Genomic DNA, 19,529 nt, shown 5'->3' with positions numbered 1-19,529 from the left:
GCCCACTGCTCCGGGTGTTTGTTCACGGTGTGTGTGTTCACTGCTATGTGTGTGCGCACTGCATATGGGATAAATGCAGAGCGCTAATTCCGAGTATGGGCACCATGCTTGGCCACATGTCACGTCACGTCACTTCACTTCACTTAGTATAAGCAGTTTTGGGCGAAGAGAAGGGGGGGGAGATGGGCTCGGGTCAAGACGGCCGGCCTAGGGCCTATATTTGAGGCCTGTGCAGAGCTCTAGTCTGATTTTCATTGGATTAGATGCCAATTGGGGGGGGGGGGGTGAAAAAATTGATAGGTTTTAAATACCTATCAAAAGACAATAGATATATAGTTCAAAATTAAGACAGGAGGCATTTGGAGACTGTCTGGCTGTCAGACGTTGGTGGAACATGTTAATGTAATGAACTATACCTGTTGTTATTCTACTAGGGCACCTGTATGATCTTGAGGGGAAATTACTTTGTAAATTCATTTGAAAAAATCCCAGTAATTCAGAATGTTTAATCTGGAACAGAATTGGTGATCCAGCACACCTACCTTCACTGTCTGGATCTACTGAAGGATCCAGCGGCCATTCCCTGTGGACACACTTACTGTATGTACTGTATGAACTATGGTTACAGGTGATATTCACTGTTATCACTTGAATATAAAAGGGGCGTGACATTGGTTATTCAGTCAGTGGCTAGAGTAATGTATATAATCTGTTGTGTGAAGGAAACAATTTGACAACATCGCCTGTTATTAAATTTACTCATCAGTCCCAAACAATGACTGTGTGAACATAAACGTATTCAGAATTTAACAGAACAAACAACTGTCTGTAGCCATTAAGAAGCGTGTTGTTGTAAAAGGAGTTGAGCTGGTTATCACTGTGCACCAAACATGGCAGCAAAGTGTTACACTGACACAAAATATTTGTATTACACATTTACACAGAATGTAGATGTATGTGTGTCTGATGTTGTTCAAATTAATGTCAACTACTGATTATAATGAATCCCGTCTCTTTTCGCTCTGTTAGCCCCTCCTACATTCAGTTCAGGGAAAAGTTAAACTTACTCCTACTTCCTGCATTTTCTTGTTGTGGGAATCAGCGTTCTTTGAATTTTAGGCTAGACTGTTTGTGGGTTACTATTTTGTGTATTCAAATTACAGAATCCAGTGTTTCTTTGGCTGCTACCCTTAATGCAGACAGACCTTCACTCCAAGACCTGTTTTAGGTAAAAACACCATGCTGGCTGAAGTGCTGGAGAAACTCAAGAAGACAAAACTCCAAGCTGTTCATCCTGACCAGTGTTACGCTGGATCTGGAGATGTGGAGTGTGACGTGTGTACTGGGGACAAAAACAAAGCCATCATGTCCTGTCTGGTGTGTCTGAACTCTTACTGTCAAAATCATCTTGAACAACATGAGACTTTCTTCAGAGGTAAGGGACACAATCTAATGGATGCCACTGGACAACTGCAGGAGATGATCTGCCCTCAACATGAGAAACTACTAGAGATCTTCTGTCGTAGTGAACAGAAATGTATTTGTTTGCTGTGTATGGTGGAGGAACACAAAAATCACAACACTATATCAGTTGCAGCAGAGAGGACTGAGAAACAGGTATGAAATAAAAATGCTTAAATTAATGTCAAATGCATGTTTTATTATTACAGTGATTCCCAACTCCGGTCCTGGGGACCCACTGCTCTGCACATTTTATATGTCTTCCTTATTTAACACACCTGATTCAGATCATCAGCTTGAAGGAGAGAGCTCCATGAACTGAACTGTGTATGTCAGTTAAGGCAGACATACAAAATCTGTAAAGCAGTGGGTCCACAGAACCAGTGAGTACCACTGGATTATAGCACTGCCGTTACTATAGTGACTGATGTCTGAAAGCATATGGATCCACATATACATGTAACATTAACTTCCCAACAGAGACAGTTGGAAAAAACACAGAGAAATTTCCAGAAGAGGATCCAGGAGAGACAGAAGCTGCTTGAGAAGCTGAGAGAGGCTGTAGAGTCTCACAAGGTGAGTTCTGAGCAGAAGAAAGTCGAGCTGAAGGACAACTGGAGCACCTGGAGCAGGAGATTGAAGGTCTGAGGAGGAGAGACGCTGAGCTGGAGCAACTTTCACACACAGAGCATCACATCCATTTCCTCCAGGTAACAGAGATCTGACAAACAGGACAGTGATCTTTAGGAAGGGAAGAGCATGTTGTTCAGAGATTGTGTTTTCTATCAAATGTTTCTGTGTCTTTATCTGGTGTTTCTATTGTGTCTTTGTGTCTGTATAGAGTTTCCAGTCTCTCTCTGTTCCTCCTGGATCTACAGACTCGCCCAGCATAACTGTCAGTTCTCGTCTCTCTTTTGATAATATTGGTAAATCTGTGTCTCATCTGAGAGAGAAACTGGAGCATTTCTGCAGGGAGGAGATAGAGAAGATATCTGGTAAACGTAAGTACTGGATCATTTATGTACTCTCAGTAAAAATTTAATATTAAATAGATGTACATTTAGTGTTCTCTGTACTTTTATTAATATTCCACAGTAACATACATTGAGATCTTTCCCACACCCGAGCTCAAGTCCAGGGAGGAATTTTTACAATGTAAGTCTCTACACACACACACACACATGCTACTACTACATTGATTTACGCCCTTATAATCTGATTGACACCTTCATGAAGTAACAATTCTTCTCTGTTAATCTTGAAGTTGAATAAAATAAGAAATAAAAATAAAACTCTTGCATCTCTTAATGTTTCATTATATTCTAGATTATTTGATTTGTTTCCATCAGATTCCCATCAGTTCACTCTGGAAATAAATACAGTGCATAAAAGAATTTGTCTGTCTGAGGGGAACAGAGTGATTACATACACTGACACGGTCCAGCCGTATCCTGATCATCCAGACAGATTTGATACTGTGGAGCAGGTGTTGTGTAGAGAGAGTGTGTGTGGACGCCATTACTGGGAGGTTGAATGGAGTGGTAAGGTCGGTATATCAGTATCATATAAGAGAATCGGCAGGAAGGGAGAGAGAAATTAATGTGTTTTTGGACGCAACATTCAGTCTTGGAGATTATTTTGCTCTCCCACCACATGTTTATTCTGGCACAATAACAAAAAGACTAGACTCCCTGTAGTCTCCAGCTCCTCTAGAATAGGAGTGTATGTGGATCACAGTGCAGGAACTCTGTCCTTCTACAGCGTCTCTGACACAATGAACCTCATTCACAGAGTCCACACCACATTCACTCAGCCTCTCTATGCTGGGCTTAGAGTCAATTATACATTTGGATCAGTTTCAAAAGTAAAACTGTGTGAATTGAACTGTATTGAAGGTACAGAGAATCATGTTTGAGGTCAATGTAAAATCAGTGAAAAATGCCGAGTGGAGTCTTTTCTTTATTTATTTCCAGATCAATGAATCAATATACTATCTGAACTCCTATCAGTGAAATAACATGAAACTTTATTTGTGTGTAAATCTTAGTTTAATCAGATAAATGAATATTTATAAAGAAAGACTAGAAGAAACTATGTGGAAATATCATCATTGACACCAACAGCAGAAATAATACTTGTAATGTAACTTAATTTACTTGTTTAATACAAATAAAACAAATTAGAAGCATGAGAGGCATTGTTGTGTTTCCTTCATTAATACACATATATTAACTGAGTGGATTTACAGGTTCCTCTTCGTCTTCAAATATTAAATGTCTAAACAATGTTGGATTCAACAGTGACACTAGAGAGACATTTACTTAAAAATGCAAATATGTGTAATGTTTTCCAGAAATAATTGTGACAATTGAGTCTCATATTGTTGCTTCTGTCACTGCATCTCTGGATCTTCTCATTTTGCCTCAACAGGCTTACAGTAAGCCATTAATCATTTATTTTAACCACAGCAACTTTAACCAATAACAGAAAGGGCCAGTCCTGCTCTATCAGCCTCCCATTAAGAGTACTTACTTAAAGCACAGTGGTAACACACTTGCCCTGTTCCCTGTGTTAAATTAGGATACTTAACTGTAAACCCACTGGATGCTCACACTCTACCTGGACATGATTTTAGATCCTTTATTTAAATTTCAAATGTAAGTTTGTGTCACTGCTGTTCCATTCTTCTTCCATAACTGTCACTGGTTCACTCTACCAAATAACCTGAATGTTTTTAAACTCTTTCTAATTGGCAAGACGATGACGAGACTTTTAATTAAAAATGTATCATGGATATTATTTAACAAAGTTATCACATGACAATCATGCAGCAGTTATAAAAGCAACAAACTCTTCTACGATTATTTATGATTTGCATATTAAATATAATTGTATAAATTGTCATGCAACAAAAGTGATAATACAATAAAATCATTAACAGTAGACTCATTGTAGGGACACTTGGTAAACAGTGAGAGGAAATATTTTGAGGGTCAACATTAGTATTTGTGCTCAGAGAGCAGCAGAGTGTTAGATTGCAACGTTACATGAGAGATCAACTATTAACACAAACATACTTTCAACAGAATGCAGGAATAATTTTAAATGTGTGAAAGACATAGTTGAGTTGAAACCTTCATCTCACCAGCTCTCTCTCTCCCGCTTCCCCCCTCTTCCTCCCTCTCTTGGCCACTCCTACTTTCAGTTCAGTGAAAGTGAAACTCATCACTACTTCCTTCTTAGTCTGGGTGTGGGATTCAGCAGTTTTGCTGTTGTTGTTGATTTCTGTTTCTAAGATCTAGACTGTCTGAATTATTGTATTTGCAGTAAAAATGGCAGTATCTAGTGTTTCTTTGGCTCAGGATGAGTTCAGCTGTTCAATCTGTCTTGATCTACTGAAAGATCCAGTGACCATTCCCTGTGGACACAGTTACTGTATGAGCTGTATTACAGGCTGCTGGGATCTGGATGATCAGAAGAGAGTCTACAGGTGCCCTCAGTGCAGACAGACCTTCACTCCAAGACCTGTTTTAGGTAAAAACACCATGCTGGCTGAAGTGCTGGAGAAACTCAAGAAGACAAAACTACAAGCTGCTCGTCCTGCTCAGTGCTACGTTGCATCTGGAGATGTGGAGTGTGACGTCTGTACTGGGAGAAAATATAAAGCCATCAAGTCCTGTCTGGTGTGTCTGAACTCTTACTGTCAAAATCATCTTGAACAACATGAGAATCTGTTCAAAGGTAAGAGACACAATCTAATGGATGCCACTGGACAACTGCAGGAGATGATCTGCCCTCAACATGAGAAACTACTGGAGATTTTCTGTCGTACTGATCAGCAGTGTATATGTTATTTGTGTACAATGGATGAACACAAAAACCATGAGACTGTATCAGCTGCAGCAGAGAGGACTGAGAAACAGGTATTAATGTGTCTAACGCAAACAACAATTGCAGCATGATTAATCTGAAAATATACCATAAAAGTTTTTGTTTATCATGCACTATGGAAATTTGATATATTTATATAAAATCTAATAATAGTGGTTAATATCAGAAAAGCAGTTAGCAACACTAACACTTACATTCTTAAATTGATTGTAAGATTAACAAACAAAATAAATACAGCCATTTCTAAAAATTGTCAAACTTACTGGTTAACAGACACATATGCTGAACAACAAACTTTTCCAACAGAGTCAATTGAATGAGACACAGAGTAAATTCCGCCAGAGAATCCAGGAGAGACAGAACGAGCTTGAGGAGCTGAGAGAGATTGTAGAGTCTCACAAGGTGAGTTTTGAACAGAAGAACAGCTGCTGGCTGCTGAAGAGCTGTTTCAGACTCAGTTAGGACTCTCAGTCCTTTCAGTCCCACTGAAGCCCACTGTGGGGAACGGGCTGTGTGAGGTAGCAGTAAGAGCTGAGTGAATTAACTGATTCTAATGCTTCTCTCTGTGTCCTAACAGCGCTCTGCACAGGCAGCAGTGGAGGACAGTGAGAGGATCTTTACTGAGCTGATCCGCTCCATTGAGAGAAGCTGCTCCGAGGTGACACAGCTGATCAGAGATCAGGAAAAGTCTGCAGTGAGTCGAGCTGAAGGAAAACTGGAGCAACTGGAGCAGGAGATTGAAGATCTCAGGAGGAGAGATGCTGAGCTGGAGCAACTTTCACACACAGACAATCACATCCGTTTCTTCCAGGTAACAGAGATCTGACAAACAGGACAGTGGTCTTCAGGAAGGGAAGAGCATGTTGTATAGAGTTTCTATCAAATGTTTCTGTGTCTTTAGCTGGTGTTTCTATTGTGTCTTTGTGTCTGTTTCCAGTCTCTCTCTGTTCCTCCTGGATCTACAGACTCACCCAAAATCATTGTCAGTTCTCATCTCTCTTTTGATGATATTGGTAAATCTGTGTCTCACCTGAGAGAGAAACTGGAGCATTTCTGCAGAGAAGAGATGGCAGAGATATCTGATATGGGTAACGCACTGGATCATTCATTTACTCTCAGATATAGGTCAAGCATCATGTCAGAACATGCATAAATATGAAACGTATATGGGATACATACATACTATGTTCTCTTTTCTTTAATATTAAACTAATATTGTTCATTCACTCAGTGTCTGTTGGTTTTCATAGTAAAATACATCGAGTTTATATCCACCCCCGAACCCAAGAAAAGGGAGGAGTTTCTACAATGTAAGTAAAAATGACAACACGCACAAAAGGGGGATAAAATAAAAATGTGCACAAAAAAATGAAAATCATGCCATCTAATGTCAGTAACTTTAAGATGATTTAGAAGCAGCTTATGTGTTTTATCTCTTTCAGATTACCGTCGGTTCACGCTGGATGAAAACACAATGCATAAATACCTCTGTCTGTCTGAGGAGAGCAGAATGATTACTGAAACTAACACAGACCAATCATATCCTGATCATCCAGACAGATTTGATAGTTTGACTCAGGTGCTGTGTAGAGAGAGTATGTGTGGACGCTGTTACTGGGAGGTTGAGTGGAGTGGGAGAGGAGTGTGTATATCAGTGTCATATAAGAGCATCAGCAGGAAGGGACGGGGTAATGAATGTGCATTTGGATATAATGATCAGTCCTGGAGTTTGTATTGCTTTCCTTCCAGTTACTGCAAATACTCATTCTGTCACAATTACACAGAGACTGAGCTCACTGAGGTCTCCAGCTCCTTTAGAATAGGAGTGTATGTGGATCACAGTGCAGGAACTCTGTCCTTCTACAGCGTCTCTAACACAATGACCCTCATTCACAGAGTCCACACCACATTCACTCAGCCTCTCTATGCTGGGTTTAGAGTTTATGGATCAGTGAAACTGTGTGATATCACAAAATAGATGATACAAAGTCATATAGTGCTGCATGTGATATTATCAATAAAAATACAAGTAAAAACCTTATCACATTAAGCTAATAATGGTTCATGTAAGGGTGAAAGAATAACAACAATGTTCATTGTAACCAATGGCACAAATAATATACTGTCATAATGTATGCTGTAAATAAAAACATGAGCGAACAAAAGGCCATAATGTCATTTATTTAGGCCTTTGGAATCTGAATATATGACATCACAGTTATGAATTAACAACCTTGCAGTTGAAGATGTACTGTTCATTCTGTCTATGAAACACTGTGAATGAAAACAGATGGAAGTGTGATCAACATTAAAACAAGATTTTACTTCAATAAACATAAAAAGCAGAGAAAGTATAGCCCCCACCCCCTCCTTTTTACTACAATTTTACTGACGAGAAATTGCAAGTGACTAAAGATAGGAAGTAAAAAAGTAAGAAAACATTGAATGAAGAAATGCAAATAATAAAATAATGAAAAAAATGGACACAAAATATTAAATAAAATGTTATTGTAAATACATTAAGATGATCACAGATAAATTGTAACAAAACACATACAGCAGAATAATTTTATGTTATTAGACAATTATATCTTTTGATTTTACCAAATAATAATCTATCATTTTGTCCTCGTTGTTCTTCTGTTAATCTCCGTGACGGTGACTCGTGTGAAGTGACATCACCGAACCGGAGGCCGGGTGATCCTCCAACGCGGCTCTTTCTGTAGTCACACGGGCCGGGAAACAACAACCCAGGCCGGGACTTTGGAGCAAGGCGGTGTCCCCACCCCTCCGGCCGTGTCTGTATCCGTGTGTTTGCGTGTGTTCTGGCCGGTGCTCTCGTGATTCGGTAACCGGGGGAAGATGGCGGACCCGGCGGAGTGCACCATTAAAGTTATGTGCCGTTTCAGGCCATTGAATAGCTCGGAGGTGACGAGGGGGGACAAATACATAGCCAGATTTCAGGGAGAGGACAGCATCGTGATCGGGGTGAGTGATATTTTGGGACGGAGTTATTTTGTATCATTTACTTTTCGGTTGATCTCGCGCGAGCGGCTAATGCTAATGACCGCAGTCCATCAGAACCAGAATTTGTCACGACCTGTTAATCTGAATATTTGACACCGACACCAGCCTCTGCATCCGGTCCGGTGACACCCGAAACTGACCGTTTAATTCGGACATAAATGTTAATTTAGTTCATTTCAATGTCGTTTCCTCATGAGCTTCATGCTAACCGTGTTAGCCAGCCCTGCACATTCAACGCGGAAACACAGTTAGTTTTACACTTTTAGGACAGCAGAAGCTTATTTTATTGATTTACTCAGTTTAAGATATGTAGTGGTTGCACATTGTAGGTTTAGATTATTATTTTATACCTATAATTGTAAGTTAGGGTGTGGATATTTGTTGAATGAGCAGGAAACTGTCCGTATTTGTGGGCGTTTGTAAATACTGAGAGAAAATCTAACGTTATATCAGGAATGTTTTCAAACGTTTCGATATCAAGGACCACCAAATATGTTCCCATCGCTTAGGCCTCTCTTACTAAAATGTAGCTATTTTAAATAAAAATATATATTTTTTAAATTCATGAAAATAACAATTAATGGATGTTTGTGAAAATGTGTGATTTTGTAACAGAAAAGACCATATGCTATTTGGTAAATTAGCTTAATTTTATGTCGTAACTGTACTAAAATCTAAGCAAATCATTAAAATATTATTTGGAAAATATTTACTTTTAGTAGATACAGTATTTCTTCTATATAACCTTACATAAACATTTTTAAGTACAATTTTCTAAATATAATTTAATTTTCCACAAATTTTTCAAATCCATTCAAATTTTTTGGACTCTAGTTTGTTTGAAAACTCCTGCTCTTTATAAATGAGCTTCATGCTAACCGTGTTAGCCAGCCCTGCACATTCAACGCGGAAACACAGTTAGTTTTACACTTTTAGGACAGCAAAAGCTTATTTTATTGATTTACTCAGTTTAAGATATGTAGTGGTTGCACATTGTAGGTTTAGATTATTATTTTATACCTATAATTGTAAGTTAGGGTGTGGATATTTGTTGAATGAGCAGGAAACTGTCCGTATTGGTAAATTAGCTTAATTTTATGTCGTAACTGTACTAAAATCTAAGCAAATCATTAAAATATTATTTGGAAAATATTTACTTTTAGTAGATACAGTGTTTCTTCTATATAACCTTACATAAACATTTTTAAGTACAATTTTCTAAATATAATTTAATTTTCCACACACCCCTTTTGTGACCCATCAAATTTTTTGGACTCTAGTTTGTTTGAAAACTCCTGCTCTTTATAACATCAGCAGTCACATTTATATATATATAAAAAAAGGGTGTGAATGAAGGTGAAATTGGACATGACTCATGAGGTTGTAAAATGAAAACAGAAGCTTGGTTAAACCTCTTTTTCTAGCACATATACCTGTTAATATATAACTAGGCTTCTATTGAACCAAAGACCTGAATGTAACACATTTAAAAGGACCAAGTAGAAATGCTGATGATCCGTATGTGCAGAAACTCAAGAGTTGCACTGACATCTACGTGTATTTGTGGGTGGGGAATTGATTAATCATTGCCACTGTGCTTTGATTATCTTTAAACCCAGTTCAAACATGACGACAGTCTATATGTCATCAATTCTGAAGATTTTTTTTCTATGGCTGACTAAACTATGGCATGATGAATGACATTTGAAAACAAACATGCCATGTGGCAAGCTGAATCATACAGGTGACCACCATCCCTTTTAATGTAAATAATGATTATTTCATAGAGCAGTTTTTCTTGTACGTCCTCTTCAATTTCACAGATCTTTTATTATGTTGTTAAGGGTCGGGTATTCCTGTCTGCTTACAGTGTGTGTACGTTCCTGAAAGACGGCTTTGAAATGGATATGTTTGTTTTTGTTCGTTGCTCGCTCTCTTAATGGTCCTCTTGTGTGTGTGTGTGTGTGTGTGTGTGTGTGTGTGTGTATGAAGATAATGTGAGAGAATGCCCAGCAATTGGAGACTCCTTCAGGCTTATCCACAGTAATTTGAAAAAAATGAAAAGAGTGTGTGTAAGCACTAGAAGGAAGGTGAGATAATGATTTGGAAATAGAGAGCGCTCCACCCTGCGCTACCCCTGGGACTCTGTGTGTCTAAGTGAGATGAGAAAATAGTTAGGTAAGAAAGTGCCTCAATCAGAACTCTGGGAATTTTTTTCTCTTCTCACAAGAGACTGGCCTTGGTTCTGTATCAGTATTGTGTTCAGGCCAAGCATCATGATGTGCTTTGTAGATTACAATTGATAATCTGTTTCACAGATGTTGACACTTTTCTACTTCATTATCCGTTCATAAAACAAATATATAAATATGTTTGCAACAGTACTTTTATTAAATACAGCTTTTATTAAATGCATTAACAATCATATCAATTATTGTTTTGTTAATAATAATATGTTTATTTAATTGTTGTATTATTAGTTTGTTATAGTGTCAAAATGACACTATAATGCAAAACTGATTAAAATGTGTTTTGAACACTTATAAATCAGCGGTACGGGTTGATCTCTTGTGCATTACGGACAGGTTGCTGTTAAACTGAATGAGTACAGGAACATGTATTATTTGAACGTGTTTAGTGGCAGTCACTAGTCTTCCCCCACTGCACATTTTAGAGACTTTCAGCCACAGCAAAAACATGTTAAAGAGTCTGTAAACCAGTGGTATGCTCGTGAAAAGCTGTTAAACATTACATTTCCGCTGTAATTCCCTCTAGACTTTGGTCATCTTAAGGCAGTCATTTAATCCTGATCTATCAAATGAGTCCCTTGTTTTTGCCATACTATAGCATATTGATTGGTAATAATACTGAATTGCTGGCATATTCCACAGAGGTTTGCATCTTGTTTAGGCTAGGCTTAATTTAGTTGATAGGTATTCATCAACTTTTTTTTTTTTTCTTTGAATAAGATTAAGTGAATCTATCATTGAACTGATGATTAAACAATTAGGTAGGCTGCTTCTTGTCACAGTAAAGATATGGGACCCAATGCTTAACCTGCAATAATAGTGCAATGTTTGCACACTTATGGTTTGACATTGCTCTGATAAAACAAGGTATCAAAGATCATTAACCATTAAGCTACTATCACCCCAACTGGAAAACTTAATAAAACATCATTAAATGGTCATGCTTCATTTAATTGTCTTTTTTATTATTTGCAAAATTATACATTAAGAAATCATTTATTCACATTAAAGTTATACTTGCAATAAAATGTATTATTTCATTTACGTTTATGCATAAAGTAGCTGTGCCTTTTCACGAGCCGTTGTGACTTCCGTAAAAAGGTGACGTCAGAACTACACAGTCACCGCCTTCAGTCTCCCCGAGCACTGCCCACAGTCCCACTCTCCTTTTGCCAAACCCCCAGACAACATCGCGTCCATGCCATTGCTGAGCAACAACAACAAGGAAACATGTCAAGAAAACGCTGTTCAGTCGATGGATGTCAGGAAACTACATCATTGCACAGGCTTCCGAACTAGGGTTGGGCCGATAGACGATGCCATCATCCATCGCCGATGGCTGATAGACTTCACGATGTTGAGCCGGCATCGTGATCCTCCCATCCCCCCCTCCCCCTCATACCCATCGCAATCCGGCCGCATCCCAATACCATGTTTGGAAAGAAAATGGCGTGTACTACGGGAACCCCTAAAGTTAATAAATACGAAATGAGAGGAAAATATATATTTCAGTATTTTCTCTCGCAGTTATATCATTGGGTAATTATACGGCATCAGGCAGGGAGCCGCTATTATGCCTGGCATTGAAACTGCTTTTGAACGCGCGATTTTTGTTTCACGTTCATTTTCAAGATTCGCGATCGCACGTACTTCTCCCCTTACTCTGTTTATGTGGTAAGTGAAATTTTATGTAGCCTACTGTAATATAACAGGCATTATGTAATGTCCGCAACCCGTAAGTAAACTTTTCACACATTTTACGTTACATTACGGAGCCAGCATAATCTGAAATTATAATTTGTAAACGGTTATGCAACGCTAACGTGTTGCTAACTTGATGCTGACGTGTTGTATCAGTAGGAAAGCAATAGTTGCGTAGATTACTGCGTTCGGTTTTTGAAAAAAAAAAAAATTAATTACCATTCTGAAACATCCTGTTGTAAGCGCATTTGATGAGGTGGTTGGTTGTCGCCTGTCGTCGCCGATTCGGGATCTGAGTCAAACATGTAAGGCCGGAAAACATTTCCCTCAGCAGTGGCCACCATTACAGGTGTTTCTATTTACAGGTGTTTCTATTTTTCTATTTGCAATAGCAGGCTACAGCATACATGACCCTAGTTACCTGTGGTTGTTCTGGCCGTGCGTCACTCAGAAAACAACAGGCCAATCAGAAGAGAGGCTCATGAATATTAATTAGACAGGCCAAAATCGACCTATTCTAAGCAGAGCTCCTGAGAAAGGAGCTGTAAAAATATATTTAGATGGTTTTTGGTACTTATACCGCAAATATATATTCTTAAGGACATCAAAACCTAAAATAAAACTCCAGAAAGGTGTATAATATGTGACCTTTAAGATAAATCACTTGTATTTTCCATTTTTTCAATTTTACGTCATTTGTAAGTTGATTTGGATAAAAGCATCTGCTAAATGAATAAATTGAATCAAATATACATTGGTGTAGACTGACATTCTTAGGAATATTTTAGATATATTTTTTTGGTCCATTTAAGTGTTTTAATCCCAGCAAACCTAAATACCACATTTTAGTAATAGTTATTTTAATATATTGAAAGTAATGTTGATTATTTTATTAATAGTATTCTATTCAATATTATTATGCAATAATAGTCTAATATATTTCTACTGTAAATTCTTTTACAGTAGAACAGCATATATATGGTGCAGTAGGATTTGCTTTAAGTTGTAGTTTGTGACTTATGTTGAGAATTGCCAAAACTGTCTACCAAAACTAAGTACAAAACACAAAGGTTGATGATTACGCTACAGTAGTGCCATGTTATGACAAAAAACTAGGAGCCAGTAAACGAATGGTTTGAGACCTTTGATACAGTAGTATATATCATTTACATTCATGCTCGTGTTTTTAATTAATTGTACAAATTAGTTGTACAAATCTTCACTCTCACTTTCAGTTCTTGTCAGCTGATCAATCAATCCAAGCAGTTTATTCTGTAACAATTCAGGCTGTTGCGTGTTTTGTCACAGTAACTCTTGAAATCCTAAAAACAAATTCTTGTGTTCAATGATCTAATGGTACTTGTCCTAAATGCGCTTAATTTTATATTTATTTTTATTTTCTCCACAGGGTAAACCGTATGTGTTTGACAGAGTTTTCCAGTCCAACACGACTCAGGAGCAAGTGTACACGGCCTGCGCTCAACAAATTGTCAAAGGTAAAAGCAAAAAGGTCACTTAATAGACCTCTAAATTAAAGCAAAAGGCAGAACATGGAATAAATCTTGAGCATGATTATGTTCCAACAGATGTACTTGGTGGCTATAACGGAACCATTTTCGCCTATGGTCAGACATCCTCGGGCAAAACGCACACAATGGAGGTGAGCGAGAAATACAGTTGACATATCTCTGTGCAAAACACTTTTACATAATCACATGTAAATATGAATATTTTCCCCATACCTTATGTGTGGAAGATCTATTAGGTTCATGTGTCAAATGTACTTTAATTTTTAGGGTTGTTTGTGAGTGTATAGCAGCTTGTGCAACTTGGAATTAGTTGTATTGGATTTGTGTGATGGTCAGTCAACTGGCTTTGTAAAGTCAAGTTCATTTATACAATAGTATAATAGGTACATTTATACAATACAAATGATGTAAAAGCAGCTTTACTGTGAAATACTTGATTGAGGCTTAAGGTGTTCAGTATACAAATGTTTGGGGTCAGTACGATTTTTTTTTTTTAATTGATACGTTTATTCAGCAAGGACACATTAAATTGACAGAAGTGACAGTAAAGATATTATTTAATGGTACAAAATAAGAAAATTGAATGCTACTCTTTACATATTCTGTTCATCAAATTATTCTGAAAAAAACTGGTGCTGGTTCTGTATATTTTGCTAGATATACATATATATTTAAAATAAATATATATATATATATAGAATAAATTTTACTGACCAAACTCTTGAGCTGTAGTGTGAACAATGTAATGGAGCAAAACAGGTGTCTTTACACAACGTTTATTCTACTTTTATGAATGAGAGATATTGTGGTTGTTCTTTAGGGAAATCTTCATGACACAGATGCAATGGGTATCATTCCCAGAATAGTGCAAGACATCTTTAATTACATTTACTCTATGGATGAAAACCTGGAGTTCCACATTAAAGTAAGACTTTACCGTCACACACTATTTTATTAACTGGCTGTCTTCTTATTCTTTAAAAGCTTGACATATTGCTTCATGTTTGTATCTGCTCTCTTGATGGTGTTATTGTTTTATATTTTTGGCAGGTGTCATATTATGAGATTTATCTGGATAAGATTCGGGATCTGTTGGATGGTGAGTGTGGTGGCTGTTTAAAGCCTCACATTTGCTAGCCGCTTGATCTGAACATAATTAAAAAATGCTTTTAAGATTATTTATAATTCAAAGGTAGTAGAACTATAAAGCTGCTCTTGTTGTGACGTAATGTCTCTCTCTCTCTTTCTTTCTTTCTTTCTTTCTCTCTCTCGTTGTCTTGTAGTTTCAAAAACTAATTTATCTGTACATGAAGACAAAAACAGGGTTCCTTATGTCAAGGTGAGTTCCCGGAACCTGATGTCCCATCACTGTGTCACCAATGTTCCAGTGTCCCATTAAAATTCGTACACAAAGTGGCAATTACCACTGATCTTTAAAGAATGTAAGTTGTTTATTATAATTGTGTGTCTTCCTGGTTTTAGGGCTGCACTGAGCGATTTGTTTGCAGTCCAGAGGAAGTGATGGACACTATTGACGAGGGAAAATCCAACAGACATGTAGCTGTGACAAGTATGAATGCACAGACAAAAATAGAGAATACATATTTTCAATAAAGAGAATAAAATATAAGTACCTTTCCATAAATAGACTAAACCAGATCCTATGAGGAAACTGTAACATCTGCATCCTTCATTTGAGCTGATGCTTGTAAACAATGTTATGTGGGTTTAGTGTTAATAATGTCTTTGTGTGTGTCTCAGACATGAATGAACACAGCTCCAGGAGTCACAGTATCTTCCTGATCAATGTGAAGCAGGAGAACACGCAGACAGAACAGAAGCTCAGTGGAAAACTCTTCCTGGTCGACTTGGCAGGCAGCGAGAAGGTGTGTGTGTGTCAAATTTGTCTTGTAGTGCAGTAAAACATGAGCTGAGTGTGTTAAACTTTTGTGTTCTCTCACAGGTCAGTAAAACAGGAGCTGAAGGTGCTGTACTGGATGAAGCCAAAAATATCAACAAGTCTCTGTCGTCGCTGGGCAATGTGATATCGGCCTTAGCCGAGGGCTCAGTGAGTCACACACACACACACAGAGACGCATATGCTCACAGGCTTTAGATCAGTTCTGTACACTCTTTGTTTTGTAGCGTTTAGGTCCTGGAGCTGTGAGGCTAATGTGTATGAGTTGTGTTCAGAGATTCACTTTAGCTTTGTCCATTTCAGTTTTGCTGTACTTTATCGGTATGACCAATAATGCTACTTGTGCATAACCAAAGGACAATATAATGTAACATAATGAATGTATAATTAAATTAATACAATTTAAGATAATTTAAAATAATATAGTATAATTAGTTAATTTTCGGTTTCGGCTGAAACAGTTTAGTAGGGCTGAAACCATTGACCAAAACAGTGACGTTCAATTAGCGCTTTTCTGATGCTGTGTTTTGACTGTAATTGTCTATTCCATGCACACGATGTGGATAAGCTACAATGGATAAACATGTCAGCTGCGTGGAGACTAGGGCTGAGTTGACAATAGTGATTTGTCATTTTTAATTGATCTTCATTTTGATGCCGTTTTCAGATTTGAACAAATGTTTTTTTTGTTTTGTTTTGTTTTTTATTTCCCTCAGTTGTGGTCATGGAACTTCATTAACATGTACTTCATCATGGAGCTTCATTATACATTTAAATCTGCTTTATTAATATTCGATCTAATTTTATCCTGAATCTCTCTTTATTTCTTTCTCAGACATACGTTCCATACAGAGACAGTAAAATGACAAGGATCTTGCAGGATTCTCTGGGTGGAAACTGCAGGACCACCATCGTCATCTGCTGTTCTCCTTCCTCATACAACGAGTCCGAGACCAAATCCACCCTTATGTTCGGACAGAGGTGAGGAGACACATTCATGCTTTTCAGCTCTGTCACTTTGTCTGTTCTCACCATTCATAATAAAGGTGTCACTGGTCTCACTTGTTTGTTATGTGTTTATGCAAGAACGATTACAACTCTATGTATTTATGCAAAGATTGTGTGAAGAGAAAGACACCAGTTTACAGCTGTGATTGGGTTTGTGTTTGCAGAGCCAAAACTATTAAGAACACAGTGAGTTTGAATGTAGAGCTGACAGCTGAGCAATGGAAGAAGAAATATGAGAGAGAGAAAGAACGAAACAAGAGCCTTCGAAACACTATCACATGGCTGGAGAACGAACTCAACCGCTGGAGAAATGGTCAGATGCCTATTTTGATTATTATATATGTTATTATAATATTTTTACATTTGTGATACAGTTGTGTTCTCGGTGCATTCAAAACTTTGCTGTGCTATGAAATGCTTCTGTTTTGCATTTTTGTATCTTAAGTGATTGATATGATTCATTGTACGTCATAACTTTTCTTTAACATTTTTCAAAGTCCTCAAATATTTTAATTAGGTTTAAACTTTTGAAGGTACATGTTTGCATTTCCTCAGAGTTCTCTGTTTGTGTCCTGCAGGTGAAACGGTACCTGCAGAGGAGCAGTTTGATAAGGAGAAGATTAACGCTGAAGTGCTGGCGCTGGATAACACAAATAACAATGATAAATTTGCATCCACACCAAGCATGCCGCCCGTGCCAGGGATGCTCGGGGCCCGACTCAACAATGTTGAGAAGGAAAAATGTGAGGTTGAACTCACCAAACTTTACAAGCAGCTTGACGACAAGGTACACACATACTCATATACACACAATTTCTTTAATAAATATATTCTCAAAAACACCCTAGTTGCTACAGTCACAGTTAGAAGAATAAAAGCATGGTGATTTTTCCTAAAGAAGGTGACTGAACTTGTGTTTTGCGCCTCATCTCTCTCCAGGATGAAGAGATTAATCAGCAGTCTCAGCTGGTGGAGAAGCTCAAGCAGCAGATGTTGGACCAGGAAGAGGTTAGTGAACTCTCGTGTACACATGAGAAATTGGTGTAAAAGAGTATTAACAAGTAAACATTGTATATTCATGCTTGTTCTATGTTTTTGCATATGTTTTGCAGTTGCTGGCCTCGTCACGAAGAGACCATGATAACCTGCAGTCAGAGCTGACTCGTTTACAGCTGGAGAACGAGGCATCTAAAGAGGAGGTGAAGGAGGTGCTGCAGGCCCTGGAGGAGCTCGCTGTCAACTACGACCAGAAAAGTCAGGAGGTGGAGGACAAAACCAAGGAGTTTGAAGCCCTGAGCGAAGAACTTGGTCAGAAATCTGTAAGTGCCAGAAGGGCTAATTATATATCAGTATTTTACCTACACTCGGCCTGCTATGACAAGAATGACTTGACTTTAAAACATTCCAGAGTATCCTGGTGTCTATAGACTCAGAGCTGCAGAAACTGAAAGAAATGGCCAATCACCAGAAGAAGAGAGTAACTGAGATGATGTCGTCACTGCTCAAAGATCTGACTGAGATTGGCATTGCTGTGGGCAACAATGACATCAAGGTGAGTGACACGCATATAGGTTTTTTAAGGTAAAGGTATGAATGACCCACCTATGAATGACTTATTGTAGTTGTTAAATGAAGTATCTATCTATAAAATGTTTATACAAATATATTAATAGATTTTAACAAACAATTATACACTTCACCTTTTATTGATTATTGTTTAGCTCCTTTAGTATCTTTAATAACCATAACTAATTGATTTGTGTATGAAACTTAAAGGGTTAGTTCACCCAAAAATCTTAATTAGCCCATGAATTACTCACCTTCAAGTCATCCTAGGTGTATATGACTTCCTTCTTTCAGACGAATCCAGTCGGAGTTATATAAAAAATTGTCTTTGATCTTCCAAGCTGTTTAACGGTAGACAGCGGGTGTTGCAGTGCTTCAGTCCAAAATAAGTGGGGAAAAAAAAGCCATCCATAATAAAAAGTGCCTCACATGGCTCCGGGGGGTGAACAAAGTCCTCCTGTAGCGAATTGATGCGTTTTTGTAAGAAAAATAACCATATTTAAAACGTAATAATCAATTTAATCTAGCTTGCGCTCACTGTTGTAAACGGAAGCAGTTCCGGGCGGATGATGTAAGACCTCGGCGTTGCACATGCGCCGCTCAGAAGTGATGCACGCGGAAGCGCAGCGGAGCGATCAAAACAAAACAACGGTCACGAATTAGAAGTACAAAACGAGGATTTGTAAAGAAGAATGCCGGAGGATTTCGATATAAGCCAAGAGGAGACTGGTTTTCCTTTGCTAAAGTAAGGAAACTTTGCTTCTTTTGCTCCTGTATACAAACGTTGGTTTTCACGAGACTCACTGGCGCATGTGCAACGCCGACATCTTGCGTCATCCTCCCGGAGCTGCTTCTGTGTACAACTGTTTGTGCAAGCTAGATTAAAGTGATTATTACGTTTTGAATATGGATATTTTTCTTACAGGACCTAGGATGGCTTGAGGGTGAGTAAATAATGGGCTAATTTTCATTTTTGGGTGAACTATCCCTTTAAATGCTAAGTAAAAACAGAAAAAAGAAAAAAAGTCAAAACGGAACAATAAACACTTAAAACTGAGCGATACTGAGGAGTCTCTCTCTCTGCAGCAGCATGAAGGCAGTGGTCTTATAGACGAAGAGTTCACTGTAGCCAGACTCTACATCAGTAAGATGAAGTCAGAAGTCAAGTCGATGGCAAAA

The 19,529-nt window shown here is 38.0% G+C and overlaps 2 protein-coding genes and 1 pseudogene across 2 annotated transcripts in view; all 3 read left to right on the top strand.

Moving 5' to 3' along the window:
* The first annotated feature begins 1,199 nt into the window (after window positions 1-1,199).
* Window positions 1,200-3,631, top strand: LOC107690586 (tripartite motif-containing protein 16-like; annotated as a pseudogene).
* Window positions 3,632-4,762: 1,131 nt separating this feature from the next.
* Window positions 4,763-7,694, top strand: LOC107690583 (tripartite motif-containing protein 16-like). The gene is made up of 6 exons (XM_016488957.1): window positions 4,763-5,384; window positions 5,659-5,754; window positions 5,930-6,163; window positions 6,290-6,440; window positions 6,603-6,662; window positions 6,795-7,694. Exons 1-6 carry the CDS (start codon window positions 4,794-4,796, stop codon window positions 7,328-7,330), a joined length of 1,668 nt encoding a protein of 555 aa, XP_016344443.1. The 5' UTR covers window positions 4,763-4,793; the 3' UTR covers window positions 7,331-7,694.
* A 307-nt stretch (window positions 7,695-8,001) lies between these two features.
* LOC107690582 (kinesin-1 heavy chain-like) overlaps window positions 8,002-19,529 on the top strand; it is a 14,833-nt gene continuing 3,305 nt past the window's right edge. The window contains exons 1-15 of the mRNA XM_016488956.1: window positions 8,002-8,340; window positions 13,738-13,825; window positions 13,916-13,989; window positions 14,679-14,783; window positions 14,909-14,957; window positions 15,142-15,197; window positions 15,341-15,428; window positions 15,620-15,744; window positions 15,822-15,926; window positions 16,612-16,757; window positions 16,949-17,097; window positions 17,363-17,571; window positions 17,724-17,792; window positions 17,897-18,103; window positions 18,193-18,336. Coding sequence (XP_016344442.1) covers window positions 8,215-8,340; window positions 13,738-13,825; window positions 13,916-13,989; window positions 14,679-14,783; window positions 14,909-14,957; window positions 15,142-15,197; window positions 15,341-15,428; window positions 15,620-15,744; window positions 15,822-15,926; window positions 16,612-16,757; window positions 16,949-17,097; window positions 17,363-17,571; window positions 17,724-17,792; window positions 17,897-18,103; window positions 18,193-18,336 — 1,740 coding nt within the window. The 5' untranslated portion in view covers window positions 8,002-8,214. The remainder of the gene's footprint in view (window positions 8,341-13,737; window positions 13,826-13,915; window positions 13,990-14,678; window positions 14,784-14,908; window positions 14,958-15,141; window positions 15,198-15,340; window positions 15,429-15,619; window positions 15,745-15,821; window positions 15,927-16,611; window positions 16,758-16,948; window positions 17,098-17,362; window positions 17,572-17,723; window positions 17,793-17,896; window positions 18,104-18,192; window positions 18,337-19,529) is intronic.

This window comes from Sinocyclocheilus anshuiensis, unplaced genomic scaffold (assembly GCF_001515605.1).
Source record: "Sinocyclocheilus anshuiensis isolate Anshui unplaced genomic scaffold, SAMN03320099.WGS_v1.1 scaffold2347, whole genome shotgun sequence".
Lineage (NCBI taxonomy): Eukaryota > Metazoa > Chordata > Actinopteri > Cypriniformes > Cyprinidae > Sinocyclocheilus > Sinocyclocheilus anshuiensis.
This window is presented reverse-complemented; position numbering and strand designations above follow the sequence as displayed.

What these genes read in the sequence shown, in the direction of transcription:
- LOC107690583 (XM_016488957.1), top strand. Translation starts at nt 4,794, where the DNA reads ATGGCAGTATCTAGTGTTTCTTTGGCTCAGGATGAGTTCAGCTGTTCA. An exon ending in ATCACATCCGTTTCTTCCAG is followed by an intron (nt 6,164 to 6,289) that starts GTAACAGAGATC and finishes GTCTGTTTCCAG; the next exon opens with TCTCTCTCTGTTCCTCCTGG. An exon ending in GGCAGAGATATCTGATATGG is followed by an intron (nt 6,441 to 6,602) that starts GTAACGCACTGG and finishes TGGTTTTCATAG; the next exon opens with TAAAATACATCGAGTTTATA.